Below are 21,277 nucleotides of genomic sequence, written 5' to 3' on the forward strand. Positions count from 1 at the left end.
CCTTTCAGCTCTGTTCAGACATCCATCATTAGGGACACTCACTTCAACCAAGGTTGCTACTCTCTCTGACTTGTTCCATATAACTATGTCAGGTTTCACAACAGCATTTTCAAGGTAGGTGACTGTAGGGTTTAAATGGTTGTAATATATGGTATATAAGTCATTTCAAACTGTGTGTATGTGTGTGTAAGTGCATATGTGTGTGCATGTGTGTATGTATGTATGTGTGTTTGTGCATGCTTGTGTATATGTGTTTGCATGTATTTGAGTATGTGTGTATGTATGTGTGTTTGTGCATGCTTGTGTATGTATGTGTGTGCATGTTATCTGTTATCTGTGTCAAAGTTCTCAGGAATCAAGGGACCCCCTTCATAGGGACTAATACTCGATCTCTTCAAATATACCAGAAGTCCAAAAGAGGGAGCTATAATTCATTGCAGCGGATTCTTAAACCGAGGTGTTTGAACACTATACTCCCATGGAGGATATCGGCCGTGAAAATGTTTGAAGTTACGAAAGCCAATTTTACATTGTAACATCATAATATATCTTGATTATTTTTTATTTTTTGTTTTTATGATCACAGCGTAGTATCTGTGTTATGTTGTAGCAGGCAATGCCAAAGGTCTAAATGATTATTATTATCATTGATTTCTTAACTGTTATGTAGAAGAAGTTATGCAGAGAGAATGTTTTGAAAGAAAGGAATGTTTATGTCAAAATCTAACAGAGGAATTTTAACTTAGTGATTGAGGCTGAAGGCGGCTACATTGAATAGATGTGTCAGCTCTACTACTTAAAAAAAAGAATGATTTGTTGACTTTATCCAAACAAGCACCGTGAATTTTCAATTGTACTTACAGCGAATTGTCTTCGACCTTTGTTATTTTAAAGGTCATATCCGCCGTGCCTCCGATTGGAACGCGATCACTTCCAGTCGTGAAAAGCAGAAGCTTCTTTTGAAATTCAATAGGGAATTTCAAAATGATATCCCAAAAGTGCCTGAAATAAAATAATAATAATAAAAAAAAACAAAGCGTTATATATAGGAATAATAACAGAATCATTTAGAAAGCCATTCTTAACATGGGGAGGATGTTTTTGAACTATTCTGTACTTTCACCTAACATTTTATAAACAAACAAACATGGTACTTAAGCAGAGAAGGTACCGTGCTGAAATAATAGTGCTATTATTTAGAAAGCCATTCTTAACATGGGGAGGATGTTTTGTAACTATTCTGTGCTTTCACCTAACATTTTATAAACAAAAAAACATGGTACTTATGCAGAGAAGGTACCGTGCTAGAATTGTAGCGTTATTATTAAGAAAGCCATTCTTACCATGGAGAGAATGTTTAGTAACTATTCTGCACTACTTAATCAATTTATGTGATTTTTGGAATATGACAAATACTTCTTTGATTATGGCATCAGAAGTTGAATTGAGTTGCCAACCTTGTATTTCAACAAAAGTTCAAACAATATCGTTGCTCTAGGTGTATTAGAATTTTGGGGGGAATTTTTGACACCCCTAACACAAAACTGCGAATAAAAAAAAAAAAAAAAAAACTCGTAATTTCTCTTTTAAAAGTGGGTTGTTTATTTTCTGTATTGAATATACTTCCAAAATAAACTATTAAAGTTGTTTAAAAAATAATAGAAATATTATTATTTTTTTTCAAAAAACAAAACTTAAAAAACAAAACTTGTTTACAATGTGCCAGCGCGCCTTCATGCAGCCATTTTTTTTTTTACGTCATGAAATCAATTGAATTTTTCAATTTTTAAACTTTAAAAATCTATCCAAATTTTTCTATTGGTTAAATTTTTACGATATTTTCAGGGTCAGTGTGAAATTTTATGCTCTTTCCAATAAATCAAATATAATATTTTAGACAAACGTATTTTTTTTAATTCACCTCCTCATTTTAAAATGTCTATTAAAATTTAAATAATTTACTCACCAAAGTTTTATATATCACAAATTGAAGATAAAAGATCAATAAATAATATATTCTAATTTAAAACAAAAAAAGAATAGTTTTTTTTAAATTTACCTGTAAAGTCCAAAGTGTAAAACCTTTTTTTTAAAAACCACGTTGATTTTTTTTATTTGATTTTTTTTTTAAATATTTTTTTATGTTATGTTTATATTATCAAGTAAATATTGGATGCTGACGACAATTTTTTCTATTTCATTCAATATTTCCTGTTTTTAGATATTAAAAAAAAAAAGAATTCACTCTATAAAGAAGAATTAAAATATATTAAATCAAAAATTCATGTATTTCTTTAAGAGAATAATAAAAAAAAAAGAAATTTGGTAGAGCGAATTTTTAGTAATCGGCGAAAATCCATGAATGAAATGTTCTTATTTTGCAAAGATGGTAGCACCTACGTCAGTACTTTGTGGTTGAAATGAAATATGTTAAAAATACAAAAGGGAGATAAGGCTGCATGGCATAAATAATTATTTTTGTCACTTTGATGCTTTCGTATATCAAATCAACAAATATCCAGTTTCGCTAATGGCGGATAAACAATTGTTGAAAAGACGTTTTTCTGCGACTCTTTGTATAAAAATCCTTTTATTTAAAAAATGCATGCAATATAATATATAAATATGGATAAATTCTTATACATGAAGGATAGAAGCACCCATAGCTTAGTAAATTTGAACAGGTAAGTGATTTTTTGGCAGTTATATATATTCACCAGTTTTCTATCTTTACATCATCAACGTTCTGATCCCCATCTGGCATCAATTAAAATGAATGGCTCTCGTCTTGGGGAGGCCTCAAGTTTTGACAGGCTTCTGGGCTTGACCTTTACTCCTGATCTTAAATGGAACAGGTACATCAAATCTGTTGCCAAGGCCGCTGGAAAAATGGTCGGATCCTTCTATCGATCCAGTAGATATCTCACTGCTGATGCAATTCTCTATCTATATAAGAGCTAGATACGTCCAAGGATGGAATACTGTTGCCACATATGGGCAGGAGCTGCTAGAAAAGACTTGTCCTGCCTTGATAGGGTTCAAAATAGACTTCGTGGCCTGGTGGGAGATGTCCTTTTCTCTTCGCTGCAACCTCTATCTCACAGAAGAGATGTTGCGAGTTTGTCTCTGCTTTATCGTTATTTTCATGGAAAGTGTTCGACTGAGCTTCAATCTATGGTTCCCCCTCGCCAAACTTTCACAAGAAACACTAGACTAGCTGAAAACATTATCAATAATTTTCCCCACTCTTTATCTGTGCCTAAACCTAAACATAGATTCCATGATCAAAGCTTCTTTCTTAGAACTGCACGCCTGTGGAATTGTCTTCCGTTTTCCTGCTTTCCAGCTGTCTATAATATGGTTGTCTTCAAGTCCAACGTGAACAAGTTCCAAAGACCCGCAGTTCTGGGGAAGAAACTATTGGAGTAAAAGACTTTCTTGTACCTAGGGATCTCTACTGTAAAGGGATGAGACTTAGTAGCTTGTCGGGTTTGTCGGGGGTAGTTACGTCGGGGAGGTACAAGTGTTTGCAGTTCGTCAGAGCATTCACCATTAAAGTATTTGTAGAACAGATAGAGGGATGCAACATCTCGTCGATGGGACAGAGGCTGTAGCCTAGATGACAGTTCAGGACCTGTCTATAATATGGTTGTCTTCAAGTCCAACGTGAACAAGTTTCTGATGAGCCGTTCCACTTAAGTTAACAAATTTACCGAACTTCCATTGCTATCGATTACTATATTGTCCTTTTGACTACTCTACACTCTTTAACCCTTATCCTTGAGTGGCCTATCGGCCTTGATAAGTTGTGACGCCTGTGTAAAAAAAAAAAAAGAGAATAAAAAAAAATAGAAATTTGGTTGAGTGAATTTTTAGTAATCGGCGAAAATCCACGAATGAAATAATTATGTTTTGTCACTTTGATGCTTTCTTATATCAAATCAACAAATATCCGGTTTCGCTAATGGCGGATAATCAATTGTTGAAAAGACGTTTTTCTGCGACTCTTGGTATAAAAATCCTTATTTTGCAAAGATGGTATAAAATAAAAAAAATTTTGTATAAGAAATCACCAAATAAGACAAAACTGAAACAGAAAACAAAAAGAAAAAAAAATAAAGTGGATATGTGTTCGGCTTAAACGTTGCGTGGTTATTTATTAATATTTTTGGTTACAAGCAAAAAAAAAAAAATAAATAAAACACGAAGCCATTACACTTTGAAATCTATATATATATATATATATGCACATAAAATTATGAACAGCATATAGGGCTCGAGCACAGCCGAGCTGAACTGCTAGTATATATATATATATATATATATATATATATATATATATATATATATATATATATATATATATATATATACAAATTAGTAGAAAATCACTTGTTTTGCCTTCTCTTTTCAACATCATCAATCTCCTATTTCTTGCATTGTGATAACTTTCTAATACTTTCCTGATTTATATAATTTTTTAGATACTTTTAGAGCAGATAAAAATGAGCTAAATGCGATTTCTAAAAAGTAATCACAGAAGAGAGAATAATTAAAGGATTTCATATTTGTGAGACAAGCAAGTTTATTCCATGCGAAAAGAAGACATGTACAACGTTCAACTGAAATCAGTTTTTTAAATTTTATTTTCATGCTTATATACGCCTTAAGATTTATTTAATGCCGATTCTGTGATTTTTGGTATATGTTTATTGTATGCGTCAAACGTTTAGTATCTTTACAAATGTATATTCATGGTGTTTGTTTTAACTAGTAATGTATGACATAGATTTATGTGTGTAACACTTAATGCGGTTTCAGGTCGTACCCTGTACATATTAGATTCACTTCCGGTTAAAATAAATGACTTATAATAAAAACAAAAGAGAAATCCTCAGAAATTTCACTGTTAAATTAAAATTTGTTTGAGAGAATTGTGCGAACTTTTCGTACAAATGTGTAAGATCCTTAGTATATATATTTTTTTAAGCGTGCATCATGATGTACATGTATAAATATGGACAAATTCTTATACATGAAGAATAGAAGCACCCATAGCTTAGTAATTTTGAACAGGAAAGTGATTTTTTGACAGTTATATATATTTATTAGATTTCGCTGAAGTTAAATTTGTGGATTTTCGTGAAATCTTTTTTAAAGAAAACTGATGAAAAAAAAATATTGCATAGTGTTCGACTGAGCTTCAGTCTATGCCCACCCCCTCGCCAAACTTTTAGCTGAAAACATTATCAATAATTCCCCCCACTCTTTATCTGTGCCTAAACCTAAACGTAGATTCCACGAACAAAGCTTCTTTCTTAGAACTGCACGTCTGTGGAATTGTCTTCCGTTTTCCTGCTTTCCAGCTGTCTATAATATGGTTGTCTTCAAGTCTAAAGTAAATAAGTTCTTGATGAGCCGTTCTATATAAGTTATCAAATTTACCGAACTTCCATTACTATTGATTACTATATTGTCCTTTTGACTACTCTACACTCTTTAACCCTTATTCTTGAGTGGCCTAACGGCCTTGATAAGTGATGACGCCTATGTAAAAAAAAAAAAGAAAAAAAAAAGTTAAATTTGTGGATTTTCGTGAAATCTTTTTTAAAGAAAACCGATAAAAAAAAAAAAATATTGCATATTTTTCGATTAAACCTTTTATGATTTTAAAATTTGGTCTTTGCACATTTTATTGAAATAAAAATTAGGGTTTGAAATTACATTTTCATTTTGTTATAAGCTTGTAGACATGGAGAGTCTATTTAATCAAATGTTTATTGAAAGTCAACTGCCGAAAAAATTAGGGGTTGAAATTACATTTTCATTTTGTTATAAGCTTGTAGACATGGAGAGTTTATTTAATCAAATGTTTATTGAAAGTCAACTGCCGAAAAAATTAGGGGTTGAAATTACATTTTCATATTGTTATAAGCTTGTAGACATGGAGAGTCTATTTAATCAAATGTTTATTGAAAGTCAACTGCCGAAAAAATTAGGGGTTGAAATTACATTTTCATATTGTTATAAGCTTGTAGACATGGAGAGTCTATTTAATCAAATGTTTATTGAAAGTCAACTGCCGAAAAAATTAGGGGTTGAAATTACATTTTCATATTGTTATAAGCTTGTAGACATGGAGAGTCTATTTAATCAAATGTTTATTGAAAGTCAACTGCCGAAAAAATTAGGGTTTGAAATTACATTTTCATATTTTTATAAGCTTTCTCATAAAATTTGATTTACTTAATTAAACTGGCCCTGTCGGTGGGGCATTAGAATACGCCGACTTCCCCCTCCTGCAGAGGATAAAAGTCTCTCAATGGGGGTCCTAGATATGACCTTAAACTATATCTAGTGGTGAGGCCCCAGCTTGCGGGCTTTGGGGAGTGTGGAGACACCCTTTAATTACCATTGCTCCCAGGTCCACTCTGACCCGGAGTGGTAGCACCTGTTAGGGTCCCAACTATGGGTTCAATAGAAACCGACTTGAAAACAACAAATATATTCTATTAAAAAAAATTTTTTCTTCAAAATCTTTGGATTCGGCATTAAATAACCTGAAAAGGGTTGATATGCCGTAAAAAAAAAAAAAAAAAAAAACAACCAACCATTATAAAAATGCGATTAGCAATAATGTCAGATCTAATCGGGCGAAATAAAAATCTAGTTTCATTTTGAAGGTGACTATATCCAGTGGTGAGGCCCCAGCTTGCGGGCTTTGGGGAGTGTGGAGCCACCCTTTAATTACCATTGCTCCCAGGTCCACTCTGACCCGGAGTGGTAGTACCTGTTAGGATCCCAACTATGGGTTAAATAGAAACCGACTTGAAAACAACAAATATATTCTATTAAAAAAAATTTTTTCTTCAAAATCTTTGGATTCGGCATTAAATAACACGAAAAGGGTTGATATGCCGTAAAACAAAAACAACCAACCAACCAACCAACTTAATTAAACTACTTAATCAATTTACATGATCTTTGGAATATGAAAAATGCTTACTTGATCGTGGCATCATTAGGTGTGTATCCATCGTAAGTCGCCACAGATTTCAGTTCGTTCATGTCCAGTGTTTGGCAGCCACACACTAACATCTCCACTTCCTCTGGACGCAACATCTAAAATAATCAATAAAAAAAAATAAATAAATAAAAATAAATAACCTAAACTGCAATTCAACAACTTAAAAATAATTTATCTATATATAAAAGTGAAAGTGTCTGTGTGTCTGTCTGTGTACATTTTCCCTATGCAATAACTCTGTCAATTTTTAAGTCTACAGACTCGAAATTTGATAGGTGTGTCAGAAATTTAGTGAAAAATATTGAATAATTCCACCCCGTCTTTCCAAGCTTACAACTACTCGAAAAATGTAATTAAAGCCCTAATTTTTTTTCAATTAAAGGAGCAAAGACCAAGGTTTCATTAAAAAACAGAACAAAACAAAAACAAACAACGTGTGTTTTTTAAAAAAAAAAAGAAGGTTTTAAACTTCGGACTTTACAGGTAAATTTCTATTTGTGATATATAACACTTTGGTGAGTAAATTAATTATTTACTTTTTAATAGACATTTCAAAATGAGAGGCATGAAATCATTCGACCCCCTCTCTTTCCAAGCTTATAACTACTCGAAAAATGTAATTCAAGCCCTAATTTTTTTCAATTAAAGGAGCAAGGACCAAGGTTTCATTTTAAAAAAAAAACAAAAACAAAACAAACAACGTGGTTTAAAAAAAAAGGTTTTAAACTTCGGACTTTACAGGTAAATTTCTAAAAAACACTACTTTTTTTGTTTTAAATTTGAATATATTATTTATTGATCTTTTATCTTCAATTTGTGATATATAAAACTTTGGTGAGTAAATTAATGATTTACTTTTTAATAGACACTTGAAAATGGGGGGGGGAGCGTGAATTAAAAAAAAAACGTTTGTCTAAAATATTATATTCGGTTTAAAAATGTGGTAGTAGGAAGGCAGGCTCGAACCCGCACTGTAAAGGAGAAAAAAAACGTGACGTCTTTGCTGTTACGACCACCGCCAAACCAGAAGTGACGTAGGTTTAAATTAAGTCTAGACAATCGAAAAGAGGGGATGACTTTCGAAAATATCGGCAAAAAAGTGACCCCCCCTTCCTGTAGAAAAGTGCCCAGTTAAAGATGAAGAAATAAATTTTTTTTAGCCAATTTTTCGATACTGTCGTCTGAAAGGTCGAACTTAAAAACGATGCTGATCTTGGTAAAATCCGTCGCCTCTGGCAAAAGTTTTAGGCAGACATACATACATACATACATTTATATATTGATAACTAAAAATTTTCGACCCATACCGATTAAATAGCTTGACCTATCTCTGAATATCTTTATGTCAAATTTAAAATGTTTAGATCAGAAATTGTCTGAGTAATTTTGGTAGAGACCAAAGCAATTAATTTTCTTTTTACTTTGACCCCTATTATAACCCCTTAACATTTATTATTTTGGGCTCAAATCAAGTTATTAAGTTAGATCCATGTCCCTATATCCAAGATTTCAAGTGTTTGGACCCAAAATTGGTGGAGGAGTTTGGTAGAGTTCTCAAAGGTCAAATCGTTGAACTTTGACCCCTTAACAGCTAAATTTCTGGCCGAAAAGCGATTACAAAGATTTTCCCAAATCTCAATACCCTGTAGGTGTATCAGAATTTTTGTAGGAATTTTTGACACCCCTAACACGAAACTGCGAATAAAATATAAAAAACTCGTAATTTCTCCTTTAAAAGTGGGTTGTTTATTTTCTTTACAGATTATACTTCCAAAATAAACTATTAAAGTTGTATAAAAGTAATAGAATTTTTTTTTTTTTTTTTTTTTTTTTAAATAGTAATGAAATTAATTGAATTTTACGAGCTCAGTATTTTTCAATTTTTAAACTTTAAAAATCTATCAAAATTTTTCTATTGATTCTATTTTTACGATATTTTCAGGGTCAATGTGAAATTTTATGCTCTTTCCAATAAACCGAATGTAATATTTTAGACAAACGTTTTTTTTTTAATTCACGCCCCCCCCCCATTTTGAAATGTCTATTAAAAAGGAAATAATTAATTTACTCACCAAAGTCTTATATATCACAAATTGAAGATGAAAAATCAATAAATAATATATTCAAATTTAAAACAACGAAAAAGTAGTGTTTTTTATTTTTTTAGAAATTTACCTGTAAAGTTCGAAGTTTTAAACCTTTTTTTTAACCACGTTGTTTGTTTTTTCTTTTGTTTTTTTTAATGAAACCTTGGTCCTTGCTCCTTTAATTGAAAAAAAAAATTTGGGCTTGAATTACATTTTTCGAGGAGTTATAAGCTTGGAAAACAGGGGGTCGAATAATTCACGCCTCCCATTTTAAAATGTCTATTAAAAAGTAAATAATTAATTTACTCACCAAAGTTTTATATATCACAAATTAAAGAGAAAAGGTCAATAAATTATATATTCAAATTTAAATAAAAAAAAAGTAGAGTTTTTTTAGAAATTTATCTATAAAGTCCGAAGTTTAAAACCTTTTTTTTTAAAAAAAAAACACGTTTTTTTTTTTTTTTTTTTTTTTTAATGAAACCTTGGTCCTTGCTCCTTTAATTGGAAAAAAAAATTAGGGCTTGAATTACATTTTTCAAGGAGTTATAAGCTTGGAAAGATAGCGGGTGGAATTATTCAATAGTTTTCACGAAATTTCTGACACTGCTACTTATGCACTTATCTTAACAGGCTGCCGGGTGTATTGTAACTATTCTGTACTTTCACCTAACAATTAAATAAACAAAAAGATATTGTAAAACTTGGATTGGTACTCCGTGGGCGTTGAGTTCCATGGCGACCAGCAGAAAACTTTAATGGTTGCTCCCTTAGCCCCCCCCCATCCCACCCGCACGTAACATTTTTATTTTTTACTGACGTTGCCGTAGTAACTAAACGATTATTTTTCACATGTACAAACATTTTATTATTTATTTTGAAAAAAGTTTTACTCTTTATGAATATTAAAAGAAAAAAAGTTACTGAACATTTTTTAATAATTTCTCACTTTTACAAACATTTGTTTTTAAATTTCTTTTTCAATGACGACTTTTATCGGCTTTTTTAATTTAAAAAAAAATAGTATTTGTGGATTCGGTATGCTGACAAAAAATATCAGTTAAATAATTTTGCAAATATTTTTTCATCCCCCCCCCCCAAATGGTGTTTATTCCGAAATCCGTTTTTAACATGGAGAGGTTGAGGGTGTTTATTCTGAAAGCCGTTCTTAACATTTAGTAATTAAGAATTTGGTACTCATGCACTGGCAGCAGCATTGTAACTATTTTGTACTGTCACCTAACAATTAATCTGATTAAAATACTACATTTTTTTTAACTACTACACACGAATTCGTTCATAATTGTGAAATTATTCGAAATTCAAAATGTATTCAAACGGTACTTCAAGTTTTACGATATATTTTTGTTTATTAAATTGTTAGTTGAAAGTACAGAATAGTTACAATACACCCGCCGGCCTGCTAACATAAGTGCATAAGTTTGTTTTTTTTTAAATTCAATTTTCACCCCAAACAAGGCACAGTGCCACTTTGAAGCAGGGGGCTACTATTAGGGAATTAATTAGCGGGGTCATTATGAAGGGAGAAGAGTAGAAAGATGTTTGTTAACATTACACTTGAACTTCTGCATATCATTGCAGTTGGGAAAGCAGAATCCCGGAAGGGAGTTCTAAAGACCCGCAGTTCTGGGGAAGAAACTATTGGAGTAAAAGGTTTTCTTGCACCAAGGGATCTCCATTGTAAAGGGATGAGACTTAGTAGCTTGTCGGGTTTGTCGGGGGTAGTTACGTCGAGGAGATACAAGTGTTTGCAGTTCGTCAGAGCATTCACCATTAAAGTATTTGTAGAACAGGCAGAGGGATGCAACATCTCGTCGATGGGACAGAGGCTGAAGCCTAGATGACAGTTCAGGACCTATCAGGTTGGCGACTCTCTTTTGAACCCTGTCCAGGAGCAAGAGACAAGCAGCAGATGCACCAGCCCAGATGTGACAACAGTACTCCATACATGGGCGAATGGTTGCCTTATAGAGGTATAGGATACTGTCAGGCGTAAGTAGTTTTCTAGCACGGTAGAGGGAGCCAACCTTCCTTGCAGCAGCCTTGGCAATGCTCTCAATGTATCTATTCCAGTTCATATTCCCTGTAAACGTTAGGCCGAGGAGTTTAAAAGAAGTACTTTCAGGCAATGTGTTCTTGGCCATTGCTATTGGTGGTGGAGAAGGTTTCTTGTAGTTATTGAAGGAAACAAACTTAGTCTTAGCAGCATTGAATGTGACCAACCATTTTTGTCCCCATTCCACTACGGATTGGATATCATCCTCTAGTGTATCAATAAAGTGATTTTTAATATCGTATCCAGCTAACAAGCGGCACTTGAATAAATGGTTTATTTTATTGATACTCCCGCCAGTCCGGTAACATAAGTGCATAAGTACCGAACTCTGAATTCTTTGCTTACCCTACCCCTTTCTCGCTTCAGCTTAGTATCTAATCGATAATATTAAATTAAAATACTTTTTTTTTTTTAAAGTAAATGCGAATTCATTCCTCTTGGCTTAAATCTAAAAAAAAAAAATAAAATAAACAAATAAAAAAAAAAAAACCCTAAACTACAATTCAACAACTTAAAAATAATATAAAATGTTAAAAGAAGGGCAAATGTGTATTTTAGCGGCATAAGTTATTTGACAGACAAAAATTTATAAAAATTATTTATTTTTATATAAAACACATTGACGGACGTTGTCAAGAGTGCCCCCCCACCCTGCTCTCCTAAATTCCACAATTTTCACTTTTTTTTTTACTTTTTTCTGCTAATATCATCGATTACAAACTTAAGTTTTAGATTATATGAAAAAAAAATTTTTTTTTCATAATTTTCACGTGAGGGTTCAGTTTTCAATTATAACGTTGTAGTAAATTGAACACGGAATTTGTGACCACGATGAATAGATAGATACATAAATAGATGAGAGAGAGAACGGTATATACATAGATGAGAGGGAGGAGGAAAGAGAGGGGAGTAATGAAATCTTCCTTTTCTTAACTCCTCCGTTTTAACCCCCTACCTTCCGAGAGGTAGAGAGTTGCTATTTTTTTTTTCATCGTGGTCACAAAGTTTGTGTTCAATTTAGTATAACGTTATAATTGAAAACTGAACCCCCACGTGAAAATTTATGAAAAAAAAATTTTCTTTTTAATTTATTTTTTAATCTGAAATTTATTTCTGTATTCGATATTAACAAGTTTAAAAAAAAAAGTGAAAATTTTGGAATTTAGAAGGGGGGGGCACTTTTGATACCGTCCTCCAACACATTATTAGACCCTAAGGCTGGAATAAAACCCGAAAATTTAAATTTTTACTATTTTTTCAACAAGCCAAATCACAACACAATATTAGGAAAATAAACAAATATTTTATTTGTTTGAAATTTATAATTTAAATATATTTTTAGGAGTCAAACTCCATCCTCAGTATGTTGTTTTCTTTCTTTTTTTCTCTTCTTTGATTATCCCGAATCCAACAAACTTTTTTTGACACGCTCAATTATCCATTTCCCTTCCTTCTTTTCTTCTTCTTTCTCCTTCTCTTTTCTTGTCTTATCTTTATAATTTTATAAATTTTTCATTTATTTTTTAATGCCTTTAAAAAAATTTTTTTTTTTATTACATTTTCACCCCAAACAAGGCACATTGCCACTTTGGTGTAGGGGCCTACTATCAGGGGCAGCAACTACTAGGGCACTATGTTGGGATTTGGGCAGCAAGATGTCGGTTCACGTTACACTTGAACTTCTGCATGTCAGTAGAGTTAGGGAAGCAGGGACCTGGAATGGAATTCCAGAGTCTAGCGGTTCTGGGGAAGAAACTACTGGAGTAGAAAGATCTTTTACATCTGGGGATCTCTACTGTGTGGGGGTGGGATTTAGCTGCCTGCCAGGTTTGTCGAGGTTGTCTACGTCGTGGGGGCACAAGTGTCTGCAGTTCGTCAGAGCATTCACCATTAAAATACTTGTAGAACAGGCAGAGGGATGCAACGTTTTGTCGATGGGATAGAGGCTGAAGCTTAGATGCCAGTTCAGGGCCTATCAGGTTGGCGACTCTCTTTTGAACCTTGTCTAGGAGCGAGAAACTAGCAGCAGATGCACTGGCCCAAACGTGACAACAATACTCCATACATGGGCGAATGGTGGCCTTATAGAGGTACAGGATACTTTTAGGTGTCAGTAGTTTTCTAGCACGGTAGAGAGAACCCATCTTTCTTGCAGCGGCCCTGGCAATGCCTTCAATGTAATTGTTCTAGCTCATGTTTCCTGTGAACATTAGGCCAAGGAGTTTGAAAGATGTACTCTCAGACAAGGAGTCACTGGCCATTGCTATTGGTGGCAGAGAAGGTTTCTTGTAATTATTGAAGGAAACCAGTTTAGTCTTGGCAGAATTGAATGTGACCATCCATTGTTGTCCCCATTCCACTACAGATTGGAGGTCATCCTTTAGTGTTTTTGCCATTTCTTTAGTTATGTGTTCATTTGTTTTCCTGTCATGCCTGTTATAGAGTGTGGTGTCATCAGCATATATACCCATCTCAGAGGCAGTTTTGTCGGAGAGGTCATTAATAAATATTAAATATTAGGAACAATAGAGATCCAAGGATAGACCCCTGGGGCACTCCCGTGTTTATATCACACTGTTTAGATGTACAACCGTTGAGGACAACCTGGATTTTTCTCTTATCTAAGAAGGATTTAATTATGTTAAGTATTCTACCAGTTATACCGTATGATTTAATTTTCCTGAGGAGACCCTCATGCCATACCCTGTCAAAAGCCTTAGATATATCTAGAGCTACCGCTGTGCCCAGTGAATGGTATATATGTTCAGAGATTACAGTGAGGATGTCAGCTATGGAACGGGCTTGTCTAAATCCATATTGTTTGTCAGTCAGAAGTTTAGCATCTGTAAGGTGCCGGACTAGCGCATGGTTAATTATGGTCTCAAATATTTTGGCGAAAAGTGGGAGGAGGCTAATGGGGCGATAATTTAATGGGTCAGTTCTTTCGCCAGAATTCTTGAATATTGGTACCACAGAAGCAGTTTTCCAACAGCCCGGAAAGCATGATTCATTAAGGCATTTATTGTAGAGTTTGGAGAGAACTGGATCTACTTCGGCTGAGCACTTTTTTAATAGCACAGCTGGGATGAGATCAGGTCCACATGCTTTGGAAGTGTCAAGATTTATTATGATAGTATGTACCTGAGCAGGGGTGATTTTTATATCGTCTAGCGTGACGTCTGTCCGCAAAGGAAAGTCAGGCAGGGGGTGGTTGGAAGGGTCCAGTGTGGAGTTTGAGGCAAACCGGCTGGCAAGCATATTAGCCTTGTCGGTTGCTGAGCAAACAACCTCGTGATTGTTGGTTAGTGGGGGAATTGTTGATTGCCCATTATTTACTACACTGTTGTAGATTTTCCAGAAGTCACAATTTCCTAAATTTTGTGCTTCGATGCGTTTTTTAGTGGTTTCAGTAAATTCTCTCTTGGCTGTCGCTATTTCTTTCTTAACGTTATTTCTAGCTTCTATATACTTCAGTCTCTTTGAACTGGACTTATGTCGGTTAAATCTGCGGTATGCATGCTGCCTTTGAGCAATGGCAGTTGCGCAAGTCGAAGTAAACCATTGGGGAGAGTGGGGCTTGCTATAAAATTTCCGCATGGGAACATGTGCTTCCATTGCGGTTTTGAACCATTCAGTAGTCTCATTTGCGCACTGTTCAGCAGGGAGAGAAAAAATATTTCCCCATGAGGCATCTCTGATTAGTTCCCTGATGGCTTCCCAGTCAGCCTTTTTATAATATCTCGTTGTTTTGAGCACTGGCTCTTCAATTTTGAGTCTAGAATTTAACAAAAAAGCTACAATAATATCACACTGAACATCTACAGAATACCAACATCAGTATATTACATATGAATGAGTTATTGAATGAGTTATTATTGATCTTAAATGGAACACATACATCAAATCTGTTGCCAAGGCCGCTGGAAAAATGGTGGTATCTTTCTATCGATCCGGTAGATATCTCACTGCTGATGCTATTCTCTATCTGTATAAGAGCCAGGTACGTCCAAGGATGGAATACTATTGCCACATCTGGGCAGGAGCTGCTAGAAAGGACTTGTTCTGCCTTGATAGAGTTCAAAATAGACTTCGTAGCCTCGTAGGAGATGTCCTTTTCTCTTCCTTGCAACCTCTATCTCACAGAAGAGATGTTGTGAGTTTGTCTCTGATGTATCGTTATTTTCATGGAAAGTGTTCGACTGAGTTCCAATCTATGGTCCCCCCTCGCCAAACTTTCACAAGAAACACTCGTCTAGCTGTAAACACTATCAATAATTCCCCCCACTCTTTATCTGTGCCTAAACCTAAACGTAGATTCCATGAACAAAGCTTTTTTATTAGAACTGCACGCCTGTGGAATTGTCTTCTGTTTTCCTGCTTTCCGGCTGACTACAATATGGTTGTCTTCAAGTCTAACGTAAATAAGTTCTTGATGAGCCGTTCCATTATAAGTTATCAAATTTACCGAATTTTCATTACTAATGATTACTATATTGTCCAATTTCTACTGTACACTCTTTGACCTTATCCTTGAGTGGCTTCTTGTAAAAAAAAAAAAAAAAAAGAATGTTACTTGTGGAATTTCCATACATCTCGCTAGTATCAATTAGTATGGTATACAATGATATATCTAACTATATTTGAATGTCTACAAAGAAAACCTGAATACACTATTCTCGAGTGTTTTCGGTCTCTTTATTCTTTGTCAAGTGAATGGTATATATGTTCAGTTTCTGGTTCCCTCTTTTCCTTTCTCCCATTCCTTGCCTTCTCTTGGTTTAATCACAAAAAAAAAAAAAATTCGGGTTTGTATTACTGTACACATAGATTCGAAAAAGTTGTCAAAAAGCAAATATATAACAAATAAATGTTATCAAAGGCAAGATAAGTTACTTTTCTACCTAACTGGATATATTTCTTGTGTTTTTATTCAATGTAACATGTTTATTCAGCTCGAAAAACATACAGTGTTTACCGATGTATTGGAACATTCAAGATGGCGTCTTATTCTCTCTTTAACATGGTAAGTGTGGGAAAAGATGTTATAAATAAAAAACCGGATAAAATACTGTTAAAAACTCGCTCAATATATGTTACCGTGACATAGGTTGACATATATTCGGCGGGCTTTTAATAGTACTTTGTATAGTTTTTTATTTATAACACCTTTTTCCATACTTAAGGTGTTAAAGAGGGTGTGAGACGCCATCTTGACCTTTTCGAATCTATGTGTACAGTAATACAAACCCTCCAAAACATATCTTTCCTTTTTAGTTTTATTATAACTTGAATCATCTGACGATATGGGCAGATAATTTTTATCCTGTCTGTTGAAACAATTTGTCATGAATTAAGTTAATACACTTCAGGTTGTAATAAAATGCAACCACATATATATATATATATATACTTGCAGTTCCGCCCGGCTTTGCTCGGGCCCTATGTACTGTTCATAATTTGCCCTACGTGTGAATACAATTTATGTAAGATTTCAAATGTTTAGAGCAAAATTTGTCTGAGTAATTTGGTAGAGACCGCAGAGGTCAAAATTTTAAAATCTTTGACCCCAATTTTGACCTGTGAACATTTATTTTTTGGGGCTCAAATCAAATTAAAAAGTTTGAAAATGTAGAAATTCACGTGCAATCCTGTTTTTTAATTACTAGCGATTACTATATTGTCCAATTTTTAGTGTACACTCTTTAGCCCTTATCCTCGAGTGGCCTGTTGGCCTTGATAAGTGGTGATGCCTATGTAAAAAAAAAAAAAGAATTGCTCAAAAAAAAAAAAATCTTAACTTACGATCAGGGCATTTGACGCACAGACGCAGTGAAATCCGTGGTAGAATTCCTTAAACATTTCATAGATCGATCTGTTCAGCACCCAGTCCACGTAAAGTTGAACATAATCTGCAAGACGGAAATAAATAAAGAAAAAAAAAGGAAAAGGTTAGAAACAATAGCTTAAATTACAAACCTTAGACTATATCCGATGGTGAGGCCCCAGCTTGCGGGCTTCAGGGAGTGTGGAGCCACCCTTTAATTGCCATTGCTCCTAGGTCCACTCTGTGGGTTAAATAGAAACTGACTTGAAAAAATATACTCTAGTAAAAAAAGGACAAACCTAACCACAGCGTCTGATGGAGAACGGCCAGCTGAAAATAAGAATTACCACATAGACTTATTTGAACGTGTAATCATAAAAATTAGATCCTGGATATGACCTTAAACTATATCCGATAGTGAGGCTCCAGCTTGCGGGGTTTGGGGAGTGTGGAGCCACCCTTTAATTGCCATTGCTCCCAGGTCCACTCTGACCCGGAGTGGTAGTACCTGTTAGGGTCCCAACTATGGGTTAAATAGAAACCGACTTGCAAAAAACAAATATATTCTATTAAAAAAATTTTCTGCAAAATCACCGGCATTAAATAAACTGAAAAGGGTTGATATGCCGTAAAACAAAAACAACCAACCAACCAACAATCTATTATATCTATAAAAGTGATAATATGTGTGTGTGTGTGTGTGTGTGTGTGTGTTTTATAAATTAGACTAGCAGGAGGGGAGGGGGGGCAGCTTTGCCCCGGGCGTACAATATGTTTAAATATATTTTAATTTTTTATCTACGGACTTGAATTTTGGTATATAGGGTATTCAGATATATGGAAATATATCTAGCGTAATCTATCTATATATCTATAAAAATGACACTGTGCGTGAGGACACTTCTCAACCTATATACTCAGCAGAACGTCTTTAATAAGAATCACAACTATATATTGGGTACAATCTATTATATCTATAAAAGTGATAATGTGTGTGTGTGTGTGTTTTATAAATTAGACTAGCGGGAGGGGAGGGGGGCAGCTTTGCCCCGGGCGTACAATATGTTTAAATATATTTTAATTTTTTATCTACAGACTTGAATTTTGGTATATAGGGTATTCAGACATATGGAAATATATCTAGCGTAATCTATCTATATATCTATAAAAATGACACTATGCGTGAGGACACTTCTCAACCTATATACTCAGCAGAATGTCTTTAATAAGAATCACAACTATATAGTGGGTACAATCTATCATATCTATAAAAGTGAGAATTTGGTATTAAATAACCTGGAAAGGGTTGATATGCCGTAAAACAAAAACAACCAACCAACCAACCATTAAATGACAAAGAGGAAAGAATTGCTGTTTATCAAATTATTAAAGAACTAGCGGGACTTGTGGAAATTCCACAGGGGACTCATTCATATGTAATATTGTGACCAGACGTGCACGGCCCCGACAGATCGCCGACTCCCAATGTCGTGTGTCGTGGATTTTTCATTCACTGTGTTTCTTATGGCCGGATTGTCGCTGACGACTGTCGACGGGAACACAGGTGGTTTCACAAAAGTAGAAATATAATAAATCGTGGAACAAAGAAAGGAAAAACACAAACGCCAATGTTTCACATATAAATTGACTGTTGGACTTGTGAGTGTGTGTCTTCTCTCCGTTCTATCGATGTTACGTTCCTTTCTGTATCACAGTCAACTCTAAAACTGTCCAACTTCCATTCGCCGCGACGGGCATCTTGTGTGTGTGTGTGTGTGTGTGTGTGTGTGTCTTCTCCCCGTTTTATCGATGTTACGTTCGTCTGTCAATCGCAATTTGTCTGTATTTCTGTTTCGCAGTCAACTCTAGAAACCGTCCAACTGTTTTCGTTATCAACTTCCATCTAGGGCATCTCGCTGTCAACTAACTCTCCTCTGCGTTGGTATCTGAGATCACCCCCCCTCACCCCGGCTACCAACTATCTGAGGTCGCCCAACCCCCACCCCGGCTACCGGAAGCTGCCCTTCCCTGTTTAATCTGTAGGTTTCTATTGTCATTGTCAAATCTAAAAAGTCTCGATCTAAAAATACCTACAGATTCATTGTTTGCTATTTCCTATTTCTTTGTCTATTGCTCCCTCCCCTCCTCTCAGCACTTAGTGGCTCAAGTCCACCTCAGGTCCACTTTATAGTATCACACTGATGAGATAGAGATAAAAAAAAGAAACAAATCAAGTCGCATGTCTATTGTGACCAACTGTGTCTTCCCATCTCCCCCCCCCTCGACAGATCGCCGACTCCCAACGTCGTGTATCGTGGTATTTTTTCGTTCGACTATTCCTCTTATAGCCGGATCGTCATTTTCTCGCTGGCGACTGTCGATGGGAACATACGTGGTTTCACAAAAGTACAAATATAATAAATCGTGGAATGAAGAAAGGAAAAACACAAACGCCAATGTTCACATATAGATGACTGTTGGACTTGTGTGTGCGTGTGTGTGTGTGTGTGTGTGTCGTCTCACCGTTCTATCGATGTTACGTTCATCTCTATTTCTGTTTCACAGTCAACTCTAAAACTGTCCAACTCCAATCCGCCATGACGGGCATCTAGTTGTCAACTAACTGTCTCCTCTACGTTGGTATCTGAGGTCGCCCCACCCCACCCCAGCTACTGGAAGCTGCGTTTCCCTGTTTTATCCGTAGGTTTCTATTGTCCTGTCAACTCTAAAAAGCTCGATCTAAAAGTACCTAGAGATTCACTATTTATTGTTTCCTATCCCTTTGTCTATTGCCCCCCCCCCTCCTCTCAGCACTTAGTGGCTCAAGTCCACCTCAGGTCCACTTTATAGTATCACAGCTAGCATTGATTCCTGGCACTGGAGAACCTTGCTTCAAGCGACTTTCTCACCTTCTCAATGGTTTCCTTACTGATCGAAAAGAAACGGATGGCAGACATCTGGCAGATAGCAATCATGGTTTTACAATATCATAAGTCGTGGAACAAAGAAAGGAAAAACAAACTTTTCACATATAATTGACGGTTGGACTTGCGAGCTTGTATGTCTTCTCCCCGTTCTATCGATGTTACGTTTGTCTGTCGGTTGCAATTCGTCTATCTCTGTTTCACAGTACACTAAAAATTTTGGAGATGTATGCTGAGCAAAAAAAAAAAAAAACGGTCCATTTTTTAAAAACTTTGACCCTTATTATGACCCCTTAACATAATTGCAACCGGCCGAATGTAATAAACGAACACATCATATTTTGTAACTGCCTCTTCGTGTTGTGTCATTCTTCAACAATTAAAGGTAATGTGAAACATCCTTTATATGAACATTGTGTCCGCTCATCGTTATAATGAATTTTGTGTATAAACCATCTAAGTAATGTGTTTCCCTCTCTATCATAAGTGTTTGGAATTTATAAGACACACAGGTTAGTCATTGCGATTGCCTGTCCCTTTAAAGGTCGTGTTTATTGGCTAAAAGGGAAGACGTCGTTCCCTTAGAGGTCATATAAACCATGAGTGATATTTCTGACAAAGAGGAAATTATTGCTGTTTTCTGTGTCGGAATCAATCCGAACAACACTTATTGTTAGCTAGCTTTTTATCCTGAAGTGTTTATTTTTAATTCCTTACATCAAATGGTTTCATGTCTTGCTTAGAGTGATTTTCTTCAAAAATAAATAAATAAACTCAAATGTTTCCGGCGTCCACCTCTATTTCAATCTTCACCGCTGTGTTAAAGAACTGATCACCACCTTCTCTCCTCTGTAATAAAGATTGACTGAAATACATGTTCTAGCTGGTTTCTAGGCGTTGCCAGGGATGTAATATAGACACATTATGTTGTATATTACCTGTTCTCTTCTCCCTAAGGTAAAACAATTTCATATACATGCTGTAAATTACCTATGCTAGGGATAAAACATGAACAATACCAGTCCTAGGGTAGATAAAACAAATAATACATAGAGATGAAAGATTCCTCTCCCCTAAGAATAAAACATATGTTCAATATCTGCTTTTGTTTTTTTCATTGTTTATACGGTCCCGAGCAACGCCGGGTAGCCCTGCTAGTCTATATATATAAAAGCCAAAAATGTTCTCTCTTCTATGCCTTTTCCTCATCAATATGAATGTCTCCATCCATCTCTCTCTCTCTCTCTCTCTCTCTCTCTCTCTCTCTCTCTCTCTCTCATAATGTCAACCTATATTGGTAGGTAATCTTTAAATAGGTTGGAAAACAAGTCAGGTCGA

At 35.0% G+C, this 21,277-nt stretch overlaps 1 protein-coding gene across 1 annotated transcript in view; it reads right to left on the reverse strand.

Moving 5' to 3' along the window:
- Positions 1 to 21,277, reverse strand: part of LOC145271196 (putative E3 ubiquitin-protein ligase HECTD2) — a 223,836-nt gene that overhangs the window by 16,532 nt on the left and 186,027 nt on the right. Inside the window, exons 13-15 of the mRNA XM_080126724.1 lie at positions 16,994 to 17,100; positions 7,007 to 7,122; positions 862 to 1,002 (exon numbers count right to left, since the gene is read on the reverse strand). Of these exons, the coding sequence (XP_079982850.1) occupies positions 862 to 1,002; positions 7,007 to 7,122; positions 16,994 to 17,100 (364 nt within the window). The remainder of the gene's footprint in view (positions 1 to 861; positions 1,003 to 7,006; positions 7,123 to 16,993; positions 17,101 to 21,277) is intronic.

The sequence above is a fragment of the Euprymna scolopes genome, chromosome 46 (genome assembly GCF_053919585.1).
Source record: "Euprymna scolopes isolate OS-2025 chromosome 46, ASM5391958v1, whole genome shotgun sequence".
Taxonomy (NCBI): domain Eukaryota; kingdom Metazoa; phylum Mollusca; class Cephalopoda; order Sepiida; family Sepiolidae; genus Euprymna; species Euprymna scolopes.